Source organism: Cynara cardunculus (assembly GCF_001531365.2).
Source record: "Cynara cardunculus var. scolymus isolate 2C chromosome LG 16, CcrdV1, whole genome shotgun sequence".
Lineage (NCBI taxonomy): Eukaryota > Viridiplantae > Streptophyta > Magnoliopsida > Asterales > Asteraceae > Cynara > Cynara cardunculus.
The window spans coordinates 478,632-500,176 of NC_037543.1; the positions used below are offsets into that span (position 1 = coordinate 478,632).

The 21,545-nt window shown below is 32.5% G+C and overlaps 2 protein-coding genes across 2 annotated transcripts; one reads left to right on the forward strand and one right to left on the reverse strand.

Annotated features, from left to right (window-relative positions):
- Positions 1-1,846: 1,846 nt before the first annotated feature.
- On the forward strand, positions 1,847-6,684 carry LOC112529818 (serine/threonine-protein kinase Aurora-3). The gene is made up of 6 exons (XM_025141224.1): positions 1,847-1,954; positions 2,052-2,294; positions 2,888-2,983; positions 4,402-4,616; positions 4,708-4,780; positions 6,399-6,684. The coding sequence occupies exons 1-6, from the start codon at positions 1,847-1,849 to the stop codon at positions 6,498-6,500; spliced, it is 837 nt and encodes a 278-aa protein (XP_024996992.1). The 3' UTR covers positions 6,501-6,684.
- A 2,130-nt stretch (positions 6,685-8,814) lies between these two features.
- Positions 8,815-15,336, reverse strand: LOC112499611 (O-fucosyltransferase 29-like). The gene is made up of 9 exons (XM_025102920.1): positions 15,016-15,336; positions 13,702-13,792; positions 13,530-13,606; positions 12,624-12,712; positions 12,346-12,535; positions 11,135-11,316; positions 10,721-10,823; positions 10,300-10,628; positions 8,815-9,167 (listed from the first exon to the last, which is right to left on the reverse strand). Exons 1-9 carry the CDS (start codon positions 15,334-15,336, stop codon positions 8,867-8,869), a joined length of 1,683 nt encoding a protein of 560 aa, XP_024958688.1. The 3' UTR covers positions 8,815-8,866.
- Positions 15,337-21,545: the final 6,209 nt, after the last annotated feature.

Below are 21,545 nucleotides of genomic sequence, written 5' to 3' on the forward strand. Positions count from 1 at the left end.
TTAGGGGCCGATAAGTCGATATTACCCACCCTCACCCCCCATATTACCCGACAAGTCGGGGAATCCCAAGTCATATTAGGGGCGGATGCTTGTGGATACCCGACCCAACGGGTCAAATTTCCATCACTATTTAGGTCCCTAGACCAAAAGATCCTAGTTACGGTCAACCTAAATTAATTTCGAGTACAAGTTTATGTTAAAATCCATGACCTCTGAAATGTCTTGAATGGGGTGAAAATATACGGGACGTGAACAAGTACCTAGACCAAAATATTCTAACTACAATCAACCGAAAGTTGAGTACATGCTAATATTGGACATGAGCCCTAGACCTTGGCTACTAAGGATCAGGGACAACCCATTTCCTAGCCTGAAAGGATGAAGAAAAAGTTCGGTTCTTTAAAGATTACGTTTTGGACTAGATCATGATTTTTATTTCAATCAAAGCTTCTAGAAGGACCATCTTTTTGTTTGAGGAATAACAATGATTAAGAATCTTACCCAGTAATTGAGAAAAACGACTAGTCTCTAGTAAACGCTTACTAGGTAAAAAATGCTTACCAATAATCCATTTTGATGGTTGATTGAGAATGTTACTCGATAAAATAAGTGTGCAGTGAACAATCCACCAGAAAATGGCCCAAATCACAATGGTGTTTAGCCCGTTTACTTTGCTCGACTAGGCTCCCTCTCGACAAGCATGTTGACCTATTCTTGAAGGCCCAAATTCCAACTCCTCACAAATAAAAAAAAAATTGAGTCCGTTCCTAGCCACCGCTACCCTGCCTCTAGATGACCACCGACCACTTTTGTTCTCTGTCTCTTGAGCTCTCACCATCTCACGTTATAGCTCACAGTTCTCTCCCCTTCAGCCTCCAAATTAGGGTTGCGAAATCCAAATAAGATATTCATAACACATAAGATTTGAATGGATTTTGACATTTGAACAAATGTTACCAGATAAAAAGATGGTGCATATTCATATATCTGCATCATAATTATTATTTGTCGAATTGTTTTTTCTTATCCAAACCAGACGAACTCGAATCGGTTTTTGTTGTAAATATATGTGTATTTATTTCCGATAAAAAAATGAAAAAGATAACAAATTTATCGTAAAAAGTGTTTTATGTTAACCGTAGATGAGACTAAGTTGGTACACGAATTTGAGATTTCGTATCATAAATGGGGGTGTATAGAAAGTCATCTGATCCAATTTAAATCAACCGACAATAATCAAATATCTAATTGTAATTCGATCTAATTGGATCCAAAATTTTAACATCCAAAATGGATCTGTTGGTTCTTAGATAACAGTCCAGAATCCAATAAGATCGAACTGATTCTATCCAATGACTATCCCATCCAATTATCTTCTAACTACTATACAATTAAGTAATAACCATATAAAACTATTAACAATTCAAGATATTATTTTTAAGTTGATATTTATACGTACTTGTTTTTAGTAAGTTAAGAAAGTATATGAACAATTTTTGAAATAAATGAATAATTGGTTGAAAATTGCATTAATATTAGTGTCCAATTGATGGAACCTATCTGATCCAATCATCAATCAGATCTGATCAAATCAGATGTCCAATATTGATTGAATAAGATCGAATGACAAAATCCAACATCTGTTAGATGATTGGTTTGAATCAGATCTATCTAAATTAATTGGATTTCAACTGATAAACACCTCTGTTAGAAGTGGAAACCAAATGAGTTAAATGACTGAAAATGAAGATGGATAATAGTTCAGGGACTATTATTGTAATTTACATGAAAATTCTTTTGTGTTCAAATTCAAAGAATTCCCTCCCCCAATTTCAAACGTCCATCAATGGCTTCCGAATCTGTGAAACGACATTGGTCTGTTGAAGATTTTGAGATAGGGAAACCCCTTGGCAAAGGCAAATTCGGCCGAGTTTACCTCGCCCGTGAAGCCAAGGTAACACCTAGCTTTCACTTTGTACCAGTATGCAACTATGATTTTATTGGAATTAGGGTTAATTCTGCAAAATTTGATTTGTGTTTGTTCCAATTAGAGCAAGTATATAGTTGCTTTGAAAGTGATATTCAAAGAGCAGATTGAAAAGTACAGATTGCAACACCAGCTTAAGAGAGAAATGGCGATTCAAACCAGCCTTCGTCATCCACATGTTCTCAGGCTTTACGGATGGTTTCACGATGCAGAAAGAATCTTCTTGATTTTGGAGTATGCTCATGGAGGTGAGCTTTATGGGCAGCTTCGTAGATCCGGTCATCTCTCCGAGAAACAAGCTGCCACTGTAATATACCTCTCTCTCTCTATATATATATATGTGTGTGTGCGTGTGTGTGTTACTCACCCACAGACACACACAATAGTCTGATTCAATTTGGGACTTTAATAGCTTCCCTTTGTTCTTGTTGATTTGGGTTCTGCTTTGACCCTTTGCTATTAAAGAAAAGTAATCGTATTCTTCTGAATTGGGCTATCAATTGTATTGGTTTAGTATTTTAAACTAAGGGATGTTTGGTTGATTTTCCATTCTAGATTGGGGGGTTTTTGTTTGGAAGGGTTTTTTCATATATGGAAGGAGAGTGCTTTTAATTGGGAGGATCAAGTTTGGAAGAAAAAAAACTTGGTTTTCTGCATAAAGCTCCCCACCTAATAAGCACTTTCTGTAATATTAAGCCGCTACCAAACAGTTAAATATGGCTAACCGAATAAGCTTTGAGTCCCGTTAAGCTCATTATGCTGGTAACAAGCGGACCCTAAGTTGTTTTTGCTGGAATGGAGGTAGTGTAAATGGAATTTCTAGCATCAATTAAGGTAAGGATTTCTATACCATTGTTTTGAATCCATTTTCTGAATCTGCTTATTGGTGGTGATCTTTAGTACATTGCTAGCCTTACCCAGGCACTAGCATACTGTCATGATAAGCATGTGATCCATCGGGATATCAAGCCAGAGAACTTGTTGCTCGATCATGAGGTATGTTAAGATGAGCTTACTTGAACTTTGATTTGTTGTACTTTTGTTGTTAATTATGTTATGTGTTAATGGATGAATGTTTCATGTAGAATATTGGCATAGTGTCATTGGTCTCTCACAATTTTTAGCATTCTTGATTAAAGTAACAGTTAGGTCCCAGTTGGTTTGTGGAACTTGATAGGATATAGAGGAATTTGGGATTGGATTCCATTCCAATCCTATGTTTGGTTTGAAGGAATGCTTGGATTTAGAAATCCCGTGGGGGCTGTTGGTATTTCGTGGAGTTCAGAGGATTTGTTTGTAATAATGTTTTAAAATATGTTAATAACAGTTGTTTTGTAATAATCAATTAATAAAAAGGTATTTTAATTATTTTTTATAATTTGTTTTTATAAGTTATTTATAAAGAATGGAATTCAATTCCATTCCAAATCCTACAAACCAAACACAAGAAAGATTCCAAATCCTTCCACGAAATCTAAATCTCTTGAAGAACATGCTGTCAAACCACACCGGCCCTTAGAATTCTTACGTCCTGTTTGGTTTGTGGGATTAGTTTTGAGGGATTTGGATTTGGTGGAGGGATTTAGAATTGGAGGGATTTGGAATCTTTGGTGTATTTGATTTGTACGATTTGGAATGGAATTGAATTTCATTATTTATGAAAAAAAATATAACTTTTTCTATAAATAATTATAAAAATATTTAATAATTTTTTCTATAAATAATTATAAAATATTTAATTTACCTTTTTATTAATTGATTATTACGAAACAAGTGACCTTAACATATTTTAAACCATTACTACATACAAATCCTACGAAATCTTATGAAATACCAGTCCCATGGGATTTTAAAATCCTATGTTTGTGGGATTTCAATGAAATCCCCAGATTTCAATGAAATCCCCAGATTTCAAATCCAGGAAATCTTTCAAACCAAACATGGGATTGGAATGGAATTCAATTCCAAATCCAATCTCGCAAACAAAACAGGACCATAGTACTTTCTTCTATGAGTTGTGCAATATGAAATTCTTCGGGTTTCTAGCTCTATTGTCTATCTAATTTTATAAACGAAGAAACATGAAAAAGAAAAAGACCATGAATGTTGCTGGAGTCCCACAAATGGTCCATCAAAACCTCTACATACGTTGGAACCTCCCCTCTTTCTATAAGGGCTTTAGATTCGCAGGGTTTTCACGGACTTGAGACCATGTAAGACCAACCAGTTTTCATGAGACCCATGAGGCCACAATAAAACACTGAACCTTCCCAGCAACAGTGAGTTTTTTGCTGTGAACATTCAATGTGTTTCTGTGCCCTCGCAGGTGGTCTCACAGGAACCCAACCCAGGTTCCACATATTCTAACAAATGTAAATCATGATTTAAGAGAGATACCATATATTCGATTGTAGGGTCGTCTGAAGATAGCCGACTTTGGATGGTCTGTTCAGTCAACAAACAAGAGACACACAATGTGTGGAACATTGGACTATTTAGCACCAGAGATGGTAGAGAATAAAGCTCATGATTATGCAGTTGATAATTGGACGTTAGGTGTGCTCTGTTACGAGTTTCTGTATGGCGTTCCGCCTTTTGAGGCAGACAGCCAAGCAGATACATTTCGAAGGTAAGAAAGAAACCTATGCAACTACTTTTCTTCTTTCCATTTGTTATGTAATAATCAGCTTAATGACGAATGATTTATGTTATCTACTTAGGATTATGAAGGTTGACCTCACTTTCCCTTCTACACCTTGTGTTTCTGCTGAAGCTCAAAACCTCATAACCCGAGTAAGTTATATTCATTGAAGATTTATGTAACTATGTAATAAGGATTATGGTCTGCATATAGGATAAGGATCTCCATATCTTTTTAAATTGGTGGATGACTACCATATCTCCTTACAGTAGGTGGTAGTTGAGGGAAGTTCTGTTGGGAACCCAAAATTGATTAGGAACCCTGAACTACCCACATCATGTCATGTGTCTTCTTCAGGATGAATATTAATCATGAAGAACACATTCATAATGAGCATGGAAGTGTTATTCGTCATGAACCATACATTCATAATGTGTATAAAAAGTGTTATTCATCATGAATCGCACATTCATGATGAATATGGACGTATTATTCATCATAGATCACACATTCATGATGAGTAATATGTCCATATTCCTGATGAATATGCCACGTGTTGCATTGTGGGCGGTTCTTAGGTTCCTAAACGATTTTAGGTTCTGTCGCATCTAAAGATTTATGTTTCCTAAATAAATCCATGATGAATAGCATGTCCATATTCCTTATAAATATGTCACACATCGCGCTGTGGACGGTTCCTAGGTTCTTGATCAATTTTAGGTTCCTAATGGAACCTGCCTTAATAGTAGGCATCTAAAGATTTATGTTTCCTAGATAAATTCATGATGGATAGCATGTTCAAATTCTTGATGAATGTGCCATGCGTTACAATGTGGGCGGTTCCTGGTTTTTAATCAATTTTTTCCTAAAGGCATTTGCCCTTGGAGTAGCTATCTAAAGGTTTATGTCTCCTAGACAAATTCATGATGAATAACATATCTATAATTCTGACGAATATGCCACGTGTCGCACCGTGGGCAGTTCCTAGGTTTCCAATCAATTTTCGTTTCCTAAGGGTGCGTTTGGTGTCCAGACCGGATAGAACAGGACAGAACAGTTGTTTAGCATTTGGTAAGACAAAACTGGACAGAACAAAACAATAAAATGACCAATTTACCCCTAATGAGTTGTTTATATATTTTGATTAATTTATATAATTTATTATATTATAATAAAACGATTATTTTTTATAACAAAATATATCATTAGAAAGTTTTCGTCAAAACAATTAAAATGACACCAAAATTAAAAGTTATGTAGTTTCCAATTTTTATATTATCCCTTTTTCGCATTATTTATTATTATTAATATATAATAAATTACATAAATTAATAAAAATATAGAAGTCGTATAAAAATAATATTTTGAGGACGGTAAAATGAAAGTTTAAAAAGCATAAAATACAATAAATAAAATTTAAAGAATGAATAAAATTTAAAAAAAGAGACCTATTTAATATTTTAGAAGAGAATTAAGTTTTATTTTGAGATTATATTGGTAAAATATAAGTCTATTCCATCTTGTTCCACCTTGTTCCTGTCTGGTCCACATAAAAGTCCTGCCAAACATGGAACATGGATCCCTGTTCTGTTCTGTCAAATGTACCAAACGCATCCTAAAGGCACCAACCCCGTAGTAGCTATCTAAAGATCTATGTTTTGCTAGATAAATCTAAAGATCCTTTTCCTATATGCAGACCATCATCCTTATTACTTACTATGTGACTCAGTAATCTTTCCATTTTCTATAATATGATTCGAACAAATGCAGCTTTTAGTGAAGGATTCCGCGAAAAGACTCCCCCTTCAGAAAATCTTGGAGCATCCTTGGATCATCATGAATGCTGATCCTAACGGTACTTGCCCTAAATAGAATTTCTAGTTTCGTCTTGCCTCTGATTATGACTATGAAGAATTATGACAAAAAAACGAACCACGAATATGCTAGAATTTGGTAGCCAATAGCTGCTTCTTTTGCTAGAATTTAGTATTATTTCCATCATTGTTGTTTCTTCTATAGGCTAGCACCAAGTTGGTTTTGTAAATGAAGAATGAAGGTATAGTTTCAAGTATAGATTTGAAACTAAGTTTGCACACTTGCTCTTTACATTTATATAATTCTATCAAGCCATTGTATATGCAATGGTTAGCTTAAACAACCTCTTTATCCTTTGGGGTGATCATCCTACCCCCATATCTTACCTCTGCATGCGAATTACTGGGTTTGGTTTGGTTTGGTTTAAACTAATGCATTTTCCATGTGTATTACATCATAATTTATTTGTATGAGCAAGATTTTTCCGTTTTTGATTCTGCACATTTGTTTTGGTTCAAGTGTTATTGTAGTTGCACTTACTTGAACCAAAATGACTGTGTGGAAGCAGTATAGATTGTTGGTAAACATCTCTTACATGATAAGTGCTAACCGGAAAAGAGTCTTCTTCTTCACATACTGGGTAATATTTTTTGTCCTTGCTATCCCTAGGTAAGATTCTTGATTTTGGACATGCTCACCTAGTAAGGCAAGTGACACGACGATAAGTTTACCTGATAAGCATTTGGTAAATGACTCTTAAATTTTAACAAAAAATAATATTTACGTATTTCTAGGAGCTATTCTTTTGCATGTGAATTCGTAAGAAGTCCATATTCCATGATAGCGAAGTTAGGAGATGTTTGGTTGGTTTTTCATTAAGTCATGTATGGATAAAATTGTCTGTGGATAAATCAATAAGTATAGATTGATAAAGTTCTTGTTTGGAAAAGTTTTTTTTATAGATGGAATGAACATTTTCGTAATTGGGAGGGACATGTTTCAAAAAAACTTGGCTTTCTGTATAAAACTCTTTCTTGAAAGCTTATTGAATAAGGTACTTTCTATATCATTAAGTCACTAACAAACAGTCATATATAACTAATAAAATAAGCTACGAGTCTCATTTAAGCTGTTAACAAAAGAGAATTTAGATTGTTAAATAGGAGAAACGGAGGTATAGTGATAAAATAGAAGTGAAATAAGGTATCTACGGACTCGGTTTTTAGCAACAACCCCCGGTCTAACCCCGTTCAAACCCCTGTTGAACTCAGGTCTATGATGGAAGAAAATAACACTTAGAGAAGTCTTGCAAACCAACTCTACAAATGGAAACTTGTATCTTAATTGTAGTTTTAAAATATATATGGTGACACACAACAAATTGATACGGTAACACTTTTCACGACCTTATAATTTTTTTACATTAAGACGGAGGAACAAAGCGGTGGCTCGTGCTATAGTATGATCTACACTAGGTCCATCCCTGAATAACGGTATCCATCTTTATCATCAAGAACTTGTGTCATTAGTGTAATATATAAAGGTACCCGATGAAACAATACAATGACACCCTTGAGTATGATATGATGGAACTATAAAGTGTGGACATGTGCTACCATATCTACTTAGCTAGGCCATTCTTTTTTTTTTTGAAGTATATAATATTTATATACAGCAAATAGAATAAATAAACTCATACATTCTCCTCATCTTTAATGAGATTTAAACCTCTGACCTCCTAAGAGGTCAAAGACTCATATACCACTAAGACAAAGGCCCTTTGATAGATCACCCTTATATATTAAGTTGAAGACATTTAATGAATAATTCTTTTGGTTTTTTAACAAAATTTAAATTATATAAACTAGATAATATTTTTAATAAGTAAATGAAAAAAAAAAAAAAGCCCTATTTATAAACCATGGACTAGTTTAAGTTTATTTCTTCTATTTGCTTTTGTTACCGCTAAATAAAAGAAATAAACTTATACACCCTTCTCACATTTTGTGAGGTTTGAACCTCTAATCTTCTAAAAGACTAAAGACTCATATACCGTTAGGTCAAAAACCGTTTGATAGTATATAAAGAACTTTGTTCACCAATTAATCCAATTTCTTCGATGCTCAAGTTGGTAGTAAACTCTTCCTACCTTAAAAAAGTTTATACAAACTCGTCTAATGAAACAAGTCAACGCTTTACTATACACATCCATTTCATACCCTAATGACACAAGGGTAAAATGGGCATTTAGAAAAATATAAATATAACACAGAGCCAACTTAGCTCAATATATATATATATATATATATATATATATATAACAGAACTAAATCCTAAAACCAATATCAAAGTTTCTTGTTTCTATTAGTAAACCAAACAGCATCCTTTGATGATGATGATCCATGACCTGCAATTTCTATACTCTACACATTATGCACACCTTGATCTTCTTCGTTCCGTCCATATTCCAACGATTTCGTGACCGTTTGGTTTCCAGTGTCGAGATATGAGAACTTGAATGGCTTCTTGCAGATACACGTAGAAGGGTATTCATGGAATTCGCCACGACCACCTTTCATCTCGTTTGGTTCCCCCAAGAATCCTTGTTGGGATGCTTTCACCTTTTTTGCGAACGTTTCCCATGGCAGTTTCTCGCGTTTAAGAAACAAAGCGTTGAGCTTTTTCGCGTTTGGCCGAATGGTTCTCTTGTGCCCCATGTACCTCCTTTTGAAGAATGCCACAAGAAAAGAAAATTAATAACCGAATCAATTGTAAAACGGTAAAAAGTGCATAACTCAAATGACGCATGCGGAAAAATAGTGAAATTACAAGAGGGTGAATTTTGGTCATTTTACCGAGGTTAAGTGACCAAACCAAACTAAACAAACCCGATATATCTTTACCTAGAGGTACTGTCTGAGGGTAAGAAAGAAAAAGATCTATTCAAACAAATAGTAAAATTACATGAGGGCATTTTGGTCATTTTACACTAGTTAAGCGGCCAACGTCGAGCTATTTTAATACCACAAGGAGCTAGTTGGTTCTTTAACAATAAACCGAATCAATAGTTTGAGTAAGAAGTCCATAAAAGTCAAAAAGGATCTATTCGGAAGTATATTCAAAAATTACATGAGGGCATTTTGGTCATTTTTGCAGTAGTCGACCAACGATGAGTTGTTCACAAGAAATCTCAAACAATCTAGCCGACAAAAATCACCGAACCAAACCAAACAAACCCAGTATAGGTAAAGGGTAAAGCAAACCAAGGACCATCATTACGGGAAAAAAGGGGGGGTTTGCACTACCTCCAGAGAATCCCCACCATACGGGTCCAACGACCATTATGGTGGAGCTAAATCGTAGTGCCCTAGAGGCAGGAAGTGCGGGCCAAATTTGGAACTCGAGACCTTGTTGTGAAAACTCTACCCCTTCACGCGGGACATGGGACATCAAGGACCATGGTTTCATTGACCCTAAACCCTACAAATCCCCATTTGCGTAAACTCAATGCCTTAAAAGCCTATTTTCAGATTAAAAAAAGACAAAAACTCTTTACACAAATTTGTGTAATTTGCATAAAGAGTTTGCGCAAGGATCCGCATTTGCGTAAACTATGGCTAAAATGGGTGTTCTACACAAAAAGTGGCTAAAAAGTGAACTTGGTTGAGAAGATGGGCTATTTTGGTCGATTTCCCATTTCAATACTGCCTATATTATTAAGGGTAAAATCGTCATTAGGTTAATTAACAAGCGTAATAACTACACATTTCTAAAACTGTGCGCCTTTTTCCTTGTGGACATCTATTTTGGGACGGAGAAAATACTATAACTAATAGGAAGAGTTCTAGATTCATACCTTCGACCCGCAAGGATTTTGGCCATGTTCCCATTATTATTGGTGACGAAAACATCACTCTCATCGCAAACAATGTAGTCAACGGCGGCAAGTTGAGAAGAATACGGAAGAAAAGGTTCGAGTTCTTGGCTAGCGAGCATCTCTTTAGTGTAATAGTTCGGAAATAGATCCCTAAGAGGCTTCAAAGTCTCTTCCCCACCATATATTTCACCCGATGCAACATAAAGATGCATGTTATTTTCAAAACCGAGTGCCCGAAGCATTAAACCTACTTCATGAGGCGTTAGAGGACATTTTCCTCGTTTTCGCTCTCCGTCAGGACTCGTTTCCTAAATCGAGAACGAATATGGTTAAAGAAAGTCGTGCACAAGTGCATATCTTGGAATAGGAAGGAAAAAAGGATGGTTTATAGCGAGCTCACGGGTAATGTTGCCCATCGTTTCCTGATTTCACCGAGCTCGTATCTTTCTTTATCACCACCACCGTAGTAACAACCCGAAAATGCAAGCATATCGGGCTCAAACCTGTACATCGCATACCCGGTTGACCATCATCAAGCACAAGACTAAGCAAAAAAAAATATGGCATAAAAATTTCATCTTTCTATTTATATATATATATATATATATATATATATATATACACGAGTTAATTACGTGGTTGGAAGTGCTGGAAGAATTGCACCCACAAATAAATCCCTTGTAGGTTTTTGATTTGTGAAACGTTAGTCGTTTTGTTTGTGCATTTCGCTTATATTTGTCCAAAAATGTCGTTTCCATGAATAACTTTACAACAACACACCACCATGAGAAAGAACGGGACGGAAGTGACAAACCTCAAATGAATTGCAATGAAGCTACTAGCCATCTTCCTCATTTCCATAACGATCTTCTTACCAAGATCTTGTATGGGTTTTGTAAAGCGTAAAGCGTGATAATTGACCCGGCAACGCAACCGTTGTAGCTCTTCGTCGAGATCACTAGCAAGCCTATAATCGAACTTTGTTAACTGAAGAACCTGCACAATTCGTTGATCGCCAATCAAATAACTAATACACCTCATAAAGAAAACATATTGATTGAAACCCTATTCATAAAGATTATGATTTTGAGAACTTATAAACGAACATAGGCCAAGTTCAGGAAAAACTGCAAAAAAGTGAAAAAGAGCAACACCCTAATAACCATTCATGTTTTTGGTATGCACATGCATACAGGTAATTTCTAAGTAATTTTTCATGTGCATACCATGAAACATCTTTCAATTACTTGTATGCACATGTGCATACCATATAGATGAACGGTTATTAGGGTGTTCTTCAATATTTCAATTTTGTAGAAGTATTCCCTAGAACCTCATCCTACAAACATATATACATGTATAATCGGGTTTTTTAGGAGAATAACCTTCCGATAGATTCTTTTTAAATGTAAGACCTTCTGACAGATTTTGAGGAATTCTTGTGTTAGGAAGATGTATTCTTATGTTAGGCAGGGGTATTCTTAATCTGTCAGAAGATCATGCATTTAAAAAAACTACAAAATGTGACAAGAAAAATGTTGGTGTTACTACCTTCATCCCATGAAAACCGATTTTTTTTGCCCTTTTGGGATGTTTGAGTTAAAATGACATATTTGTCCATTACGACCATTATTAGGACTAAAGTGAGGTTCAGAATAAAACCCCTAAGAAATGAAAAAGTGAGGAACACCCTAATAACCATTCATTTGTACGGTATGCACATGTGCATACAATTAATTGAAGTTGTTTCCTCGTTTCTATACACGTGTGCATGTGTATGCACATGTGTATACTGAACAATTTACTTGTATGCACACATGCATAACATACAGATGAACGGTTATTAGGTGTGTTCCTCAATTTTTCACTTTTTGCAGTTTACCCAGAACCTGATCCATTAGGAGTATATGCACAAGGATATATTAGGTATGTGACAAAAAAAGTCAAGACTACATGTCAAGTCAAATGTTGCAGGGTCTATAGGGCATTTAGTGTACATTCATTGTAATTCAAATAATATCTTACACGTCTCCGTAAGAGTATTGGTAGTACTTCATCGAGGTAATATCGAGGTTCGGATTTTCGTGGGACCCGCATAGTGTACGGTGGTTTTTCAAGTGATCTCATATATTTGTCAGGGACCCTTTTGACTACAGGCACATCTTTTGCGAGAAAAGATATAAACCAATCGACATCAAATATGTTGGCAAAATCGCTGCAAAATTGAACAGAAGCTACAATAATTTTAAAATTTGTTTTCCGGAAAAAGACAACGTAAGTTAACTATCAATATCTCAACTCACCTATCGTCCTTCCAGTATGAATGATGATCCAACTCGGGAATGACTAAAGTAGCATTTAGAATCCGTGCAACAACTACGGCATCAGTAATCTGAGTATGGGAAATTCATCGTTAAAAAACTAAGGAGAGAATAGTGTTTCTATATAGACAATTTGTGATGCAACGATATCAAAAACGAAGATGGAAACTTCAAAGACTCATGTTGTTAGGATAGATGAACGAGAGTGAGGGTTGTTTGGTTGGTTTTCTATTAATCCTGTATGGATCAAGTTGTCTGTGTGGTTAATCTGTCTGGTATAGATTGGAAAAGTTTTGTTTAGGGCGGTTTTTTGTAGTTGGAAGAAGCGTGTTTGTTAATTAAGAGGGACGGGTTTGGATAAAAAAACTTGGCTTCTTCCATAAAGCTCCCCCCTACAAGCTTTCTGAATAAGCTACTTTCTATATCATTAAGCCGCTACCAAACAGTCAAGTATAGTTGAACGAATAAGTTGTGAGTTCCATTAAGCTGCTAATAAACATGCCCTAAGATTGGTTGGTGAAAGAATTGTGAAAGGTTTTAGGGTTTTAATTTAACATGGGTACTATAGTAATTTACCAATCTTGTCTAATCTCCCTGATTTTTTTTCCACTTTTATTTCGGTGGAATAGAGAAAATGCATTTTTGTCCCACTCAAGTCATGTCATGTCACAGTCTAATGTCGCACCAAACGTAGGACAATATGTTTTTGTTTTGTCTTATGACCTGTTTTGTCTTGCATACCAAACTCACCAGAGGTAGAGGCAAGGTCTACGTACATCTTAACCCCACATACCCTACCTCTGTGTGGGATATACTGGATTCGTTTGGTTTGGTTTTATGTGTATAAAAAATGAGAAATGAAGTAAGACAGGGAAAGAACGTATTTACCCCTGTTCTTTGTTGGTTCAACCCACCACTTGCAGCGATTAGCAGATAACCATTTGAAAGCAGCTGACGAGTAGGAGCTGCATTACGTCATAATTTCAGTGTTTTAAGGATCTACAAAATACCAAATCTAAGAATTCTTAGAGAAACTACCGCAATAGGCAAGATGGCTTACGTGCGTAATAAGGGCTCCTTTCACTGCATCCATAGTAGAACTTTGAGAACTTGGATTTCCATATGTCAACTGGTCCAGAACTAATCCGGCCCTAAATTTTAAACAAAAAGGATTAATCCTATACAGCATATTGCAATATATATTAAGCACAAAAATACAAACAGAAGCACGGTTCCGATATCAAGATCAACTCAACACGAAGTAGAAAAATGGGCAAGCACGTTACAGGCTTACAGCATGATGCAAACCTCAAAGGAGGTTCCGAGACATTATTAGTAAGAAGTTTAGATATATGAACTAACCAAACCAAAGTAACCCGGTATAGTATATCCCTTAGTGGGGGTCCGGGAGGGATAGATGTATACAAACCTGGACTCGACTCCAAAAGGAAAAATCCGTTTTTTTCCATTAAGACCTTGAGCTTGAGATGCATGATCTTGAGGTATGGAAAGGTTCTTTTAGGAACCTTAAATATTTTAGAAATTTATTACCACCCTTTTGTGAGTATTCATAATGAATAACGTGATAAAATATTCACGATGGATGTCGTGACAGACATTCGCAAGCTTGAGATACATGGGTTAAATCATATATTGAAATTGTAAAAAGTAAATTTTGACGTAGACGTGTTTGAGGAGGTGCATTTAGATGCATTTAGCCTACCCCTTCATGATATTCATTGTGAATAATCATGAATACTCACAAAATAGGTGGTTCTTAGTTCCTAAAATACTAAGTTTCCTAACTGAACCTCCCCCTTTTGAGGTAATATTCTTAAAGAAAAAGACTTGTCAATTTATTAGGATCAATAATCATACCCACATTATAAATTGCAGGAAATAATCACACACACACACACACACATATTAGACCAATTTGATAGACAGCAAAGAAGAAACTGAAATTTCAAGCAAAGCACCCACAAAAAACTAAACTTTGCCCAGAAAATTTGCATACAAAGATTCAACCTCCATCTTCAAAAATCTCACTTTTTTCAAGAAATTAGAGCTCAAATTGCAAAAAGAAACCACCTTTAAATCCCTCCAAAAACTGGTTTTTTCTTGGGTTTACAGAAAATTTGCATACAAAGATTCAACTTCCATCTTCAAAAACCCCACTTTTTTCAAGAAATTAGACCACAAATTGCAAAAAGAAACCACCTTTAAACCCCTCCAAAAACTAGTGTTTTTCTTGGGTTACAGAAAACAAACAAACAAACACCACAAGCAAACAAAAAGCATTGATGAAATTTGCCACATAAAAACAACAAAAAAGATTCAGGAAAACAAACTAATCGTTTCATTTTCATACCACTTTGTTCTTCCACAATCTTCGTTTAACAATTCGATGAGAATACCATTCAAGATCAGAAGCAATATGGCCCGTAAAAAACGATATCAAACCCAAAACAAACAACATCATCCCACAAACCACCGTCCACGAGATCCGCCGCCGCTGTCCTCCACCACCCACCACCGCCGTCTCCGCCGGCTGCCATAGCCAACAATGGTGATCCTGGCCCACCCATTTCTGCTGCTTTTGCTGCTTCAATTTGTTGTGTTTATGATTAAGATGATGACTTTTGGCTAAAACCAAAACTCCACCGCTGTATCTCCAAGCTTTCGCTACCCCCATTTCTTGAAATCAAATATAATAATAATAATATATTCTTCTTCTTCTAATCTCCACAATTTCATATTACATTCCACAGAGAAAACCCTTCTCTCTCTCTCTCTCTCTCTCTTCTTTCAGAAAGTACAAATGAATGTTTGTGAAAATGGGGTTTTGGGGTTTTGTGATTGTGTAATATGAACCCTAATCGAAGCTCAATCAGTGGTTTTTATTGCAATTCTGCAACCAACCAGACTTCCAATCTTGGAAAGTAATGTCGAAGTGGGTGTTCTGGAGAGAGAAAGAATGGGAATGTAGAGAGAGAAAGAACAAGAAAGAGTGTGGTTCTTGGATTTTGTGATTTGGGGGGAAGAATTATGATTACGTATATTAATCTGGGAGAAATTTTGGAATCGATTTCAAGATTTTTATTAGAATGGTGGGTCAGTGGATTTGTGTGTGTCAGATGAAACATATTCAGTGGTAACGGCGTCCAATTTACTACTCTTTTCACGTTCCTTTTGGGTAACAAGAAATTGTTGCTTTTTGTTCCATCGTTAATACATCATCATAAAGGTTTTTATTTAATAGACATAATTGTATGAGAATTAAATGTCGATCAAACAAAGGGTTATGATCATTTTTTTATTTCTCAAATATTTACCACTTTTTAAATGAAGAGTTAGGGTAATTTCTCATATGGTATATGGATATTATGGACGATATAAAAGTAGTTTCATAAATTTTATAAATAAACGGCAAAACAAGTGTATATGTGAACATGTGTGATTAACATATGAACTATATTTTCATATTTGAATCTGTGTAGTTCACATATACACTTATGAGCAGTGGCGGATCCAGAAAATTAATGACGTGGGGGCACGTTGGATGGGACTTGGTGGAGGCAAGCATATGGTCGTATGTGACTGGAGGGAAACCATGTAAGACGAGGGTAAAGATAAAAAATTTAAGCTAGTCAACAAACATTTTTTGATCTTTGATTGAGGGGTTTTCCCCCAAGTCCTTAAGGACTAGATCTGCCCTTGCTTATGAGTTCATATATGCACTTGTTTGCTCTTATTTGTAAAAATTACGAAACAATTCATCTATTTTTTGCTCGACAGTCAAAGTCGCAATTCTTACCCATATGAAGGGTTATGATCATTTTTTCACTTATCAAATACTTATCATTCTCAAATGAACCCCTCTCTTTCTCTCCACACACACACACATATATATATATATATATATATATATATACTTCTCTTCACTGATTTCTCCTGTAATATAGACGTACACATTTACAATTAAATATGTACACAAGATAAATACAATTAAAAAAAACCTTAAAATTTGTGTATTGTAGTGTTCATAATTGTTTACAAATAATAGGATTATATTTAGTTTTATAGTTTCAATTTGTATTCACAAACTATATCAGATCTCGTATGTTTAATATACGTTCACAAATTAGAATAATATTTCTAAAAAAGTATTCACAATGTATTTATTTTGTGTGCACATTTAATCGTGTATGTATATGTATACTATTCATAGAGCTTTTTAAATCAAATTTTATTTTTTTTTTGACTAATTTTTTTATAGTCTAAATTAAATCTCATGAGTCTCATGAATCATAAAGTTTTTTTTTTAAATTAAAAAAATATTATCCATTAATTTTGTTAATAAATTATGAGTTTTATTGTCTTTTTGTGTTACTAACTCCTTTGTTTTTAGGGGGACATTTTTAATAGGTAACATTAAATTTTATTGTCTTTTATGGTTTTATTTTAATTTTTTAAAATGCATAAATTATTATAGAACAGGTTTTCAAAATACCATACTATTTCTTCACTTGACTGAAACTATATATATATATATATATATATAAAACTTATACTATACATGATATTCAAAAAAGGTAAATTGTATGAAAAAACAACGTACTTTAACTTGATTCCTATTTTGAGTAACGTACTTGCAAAACTTTTATTTTGGTGCCTAAGATGTAAAGTTTTAAACATTAAGTACTTAGGTAACGGGTTGAAGGATTAACCGATTATCATGCTTATGTGACAAATGATGAGATGGAATTGTGTTAAATAACAAATAATACTGAGATACTTAAATATTTAAAACTTACATTTTATGTACCAAAATAAAATTTTAAAAAATATATTACCCAAAATAAAAATCAAGTTAAAGTACATGACTTTTTCATGCCTCATAAAATAATTTATAATAAAAACTATCATGATAGAGTTTTATATAAGTTATTAATTTTATGAGTTAAAAATGATATATTAAAAAAAATAAAAAAATAGATTCTTATAAAAAAAACCTTCCTTAAAAATGCTCTTAAAGTATATTTAATAAAATAATCAATTTTACACATAAACTTAATTTTTAATATTATATAATAATGTTTAAATAGAATTTAAAATAAAAATATTTAAATTATTCTAATAAATACCTATCCAAGAACATCTAACACTATTTTAGTCTTAAATTTAAAGTAAAGTAAGTTTCTTGGAATAATAACCAAATTATTGAGTTTTTTTTTAATATTATTTTTCATTTGACTAACCCAAGTTTTAAAAGGGTTGAAATATTGCTATCTTACCTATACACTAAAGACATCTATTTCGACCATAAAGGTGGTATCTGATTAATTTGAGCTTGATTTTAAAGGTTAAAAGTATTAGGAGGTCTCCGGTTCAAATCTAAGGAGAAATAAAAAATTTCTTGTGACCACAAAGGTTCAAATGCGATGGCTCCGGGCTATCTACAAAGCATGTGGTCACCTTGGGATTAGTCGGCTTGCATAGCTGGTTCGATATCCAGGTTAATAAAAAAAAATATCTCTTTCTATCTGCTATTCATTATATTTTAATAATTACATTATCATTCAACTTTATTTATATTTTAAGTATTTTATATTTCTATTTATTATTCTTAACGTTTTTTTCTTTTTATTTAATCAAACTCTTATTATTTCTACTACTATTCTACCATTGTCGTTGTAAAACTGTAATATTGTTACCTTAAATATTTTTTGTTTATAATTAATTTTATTATTATCGTTTTTCTTATGAATATTTAATATCTAAGATAAAAATAAATATTGTTTTTAAATAAGAATAAAAATATAAAAATAATAAAAATTATTTTTTTATTTTAAGTTTTTAAATTTATTAATATAACTTTTCAATTAGCATCGTTTTATATTTATTATAATTGTTAATATTATATAACAATACCTATTGTATATTTTTATTACAAAAATATTTTTTTATAAATATAATATAATACAACTTAAACTAATTTATATTTGAAGTTTTAGTAAATAACGACGAGTTATTATCTTAAATTTTAAAAACTATTGAAAAACTAATGAAATTATTATTTGAATATCAAAAACTTAAATAAGTGTTAAAGTTGGGAAAAGATAATGAATTATTTTCTGAATTTTTAAAGTTGCAGAAAGATTAATGATATATTCTATGAAAATATAGATAAAATAAAAATTAAGGATTAATATATGAATTTTTAAAGTTTTATTCGATTTTTATACGTACAAACCATGCAACGATATACATAAGGTTAAAATTTATAAAATTACAAAATAAATGATTTATAATTTTTTATAAATAACAAGACACACTGTGTTTTAGTTTATTGATTTTAAATTTGATTAATACATAATACAAATAAAAATTATAATTACTATAAACTAATAATTATTATTATCTATTAATTGAAAAAACAAAGAGAGAGAGAGAAAAAAGAAATGAAATAATGTCATTTTTTAAACTTCTAAATCATTTTACCTTATTTACTATATATTTTTTATTTTTAATGAATAAAATATGTAAATAACAACCTCATTTCAAACTTTTAGATCATTTAAGGATTGTTTATCAAATTTTTTATTAAATCATGTATGAATAAATTTGTCTATCTAGATAAATGGGTGTTGTTGTTTACTTTTTTTATCTGAACTAACAGTTTGAATAACATAAATGACCTATTTACCCCGCAACATTAATTATTTGAACATTAAAACAAAAAAATCATAAAGAGATCGAATATAAGGTGTCTCATATGGAAAGAAGACGGTGCTTTAAATAAGGGGATAAATATTGGGACAACATATCATTTATATCTGTATGATTAAGTCATGTTCTGTGCGAATAAGCCTAAGTAAATAACCCAAATGAACTGTGCAAATAATCTAGATAAATCAATAAGCCTAATTAAGTCACAAATAAACAATCTCTTAGATATTATTTATTAAGATTTTTTAACTTTTAACAGATAAGGGTGCAAATAACAACCATTTTTAAATTTATATGGAAGCCATCAATTTAAGCCTCCGTGTACACCATCAAAGGTTATATAATAACCTATATATATATATATATTGTATTTATTTTTAATTTTACTGTATAAAAATTGTATCATAGTACATATAAAGCTGCTTGTGTTAAAATATAAAATATTTTAAATAATATTTTGAGATAAATAATTTATTTTTATTTGTGTCTGTCACATATTTCGATGTGTACATGTGAAAAATAACGAGCTACTCGAATATTTGTCAAGCTTTAAAACATATTATTTTAATTAAAATAGATTAAAGTTACAGCGTTATCGATTAGTTACAGACAAGATTTCTCGTATTACTGATTTTTCTGGAAAACTGTTGGTTTAAAGTTGATTTATTTATATAATATTTAAAATATACTTTAAGATTTCTCGTATTACTGATTTTTTATGGGAAACTGTTGATTTATTTGTATAATATTTAAAATATACGTTTGTACCTTTTCTGTTATTGTCTGTTTCCAACTGTACTGATTTTATTAAGACGGTAATTATTGATAATTATCAAATCAAATTTATAAGTTTAGGCTAAATAAATGTCCTTGCTGGCACGCCAACTTGGTTCTCGGTTTTTGATACCAAGTGTAACATATCAAGCGAACTGTATCAGATGTTGTTCATTTTATTCACATCTAGACTCACGATTTAAAAATGCTTCTGATAGATGAGGTATCTAGTCCTTATAACTCCACCTGAGTTTTCATCTCCAATCGATGTGAGATCTTACAAGATATAACATGAAACGATAGTTATATTGGATATTTCCTTTTATTGCCATTCAAAAGACGGACACGAATTTGAATATCGTTCTTCTAACAAAAATCTGTTAATTTCAAGGACGGAACACAGATAACATAATTTGATGGACCATAAATTATAACATGATACAGTTTTTTGTATGAATTGTAATTAAAACCGTGAAAATTGATCTTCATGATTATCAGACGAGTAAAAGAGGATGGACCATGGTCCCCCCACTATTTCTATTGATTCGTCATAGGGTAATCAATTGCCCATTAAAAAGGGTTGTATTTGTTTTTATATAAAACATACATAAGAACAGATATTTATAAGATGAGAAAGGAATTGTAGACTGAGACGTTGACAAATAAACAAGATGACGACACTGATTATTCCAAGTTTGTTTTCATGCACGATTTATTGTCTTTATAGTTTTCATATATATATATATATATATACGTGGGATCATATGAGACAAATCTGTTTTCGTTAGACATGATTTTTACATTTGAAACTTCATCGCAAAAACACTGTGAATGTAACCTTCACAGTGTTTTTGATGTGAAGATTCGTTTTTTTTACCTTCACAACATTTTGTTGTGAAGTTTCAAGTGTAAAAATCATGTTTCACGTATCTTACGAAAACAACTTTGTCTCACGTGAACTTATATATATATATATATATATATATACATACTAGAAGCGTACTCACGCAATGCAGCGAGATACATCGTGATTAATATTTCATTTTATTTTTTATCTCAGTCGATGTTATAATATGGCTTTGTGTAATTTTGAGAAAACGATGATGTTTTTATTTTTGAATAAAATATATGTTTGAAGATATCATAAAAATTTGACAAAAATATATTGATATTAGTATCAAATTAACTWTTTRAAATTTCTCATTTTTTTGTGTAATTTTTTAATTCAATTTCTTTGTAATTTAATTTATGTACGATAACGAAGTAATTTATATTTGGTTTAATAATATAATTTTTTATAAATATAATAATTATTTATTTTGTTGGAACTTGATAAGTATTCTAATTATACTTTAGATTTTTTATATTTTAAAATGAGATATTCATCTTCTATTTGAT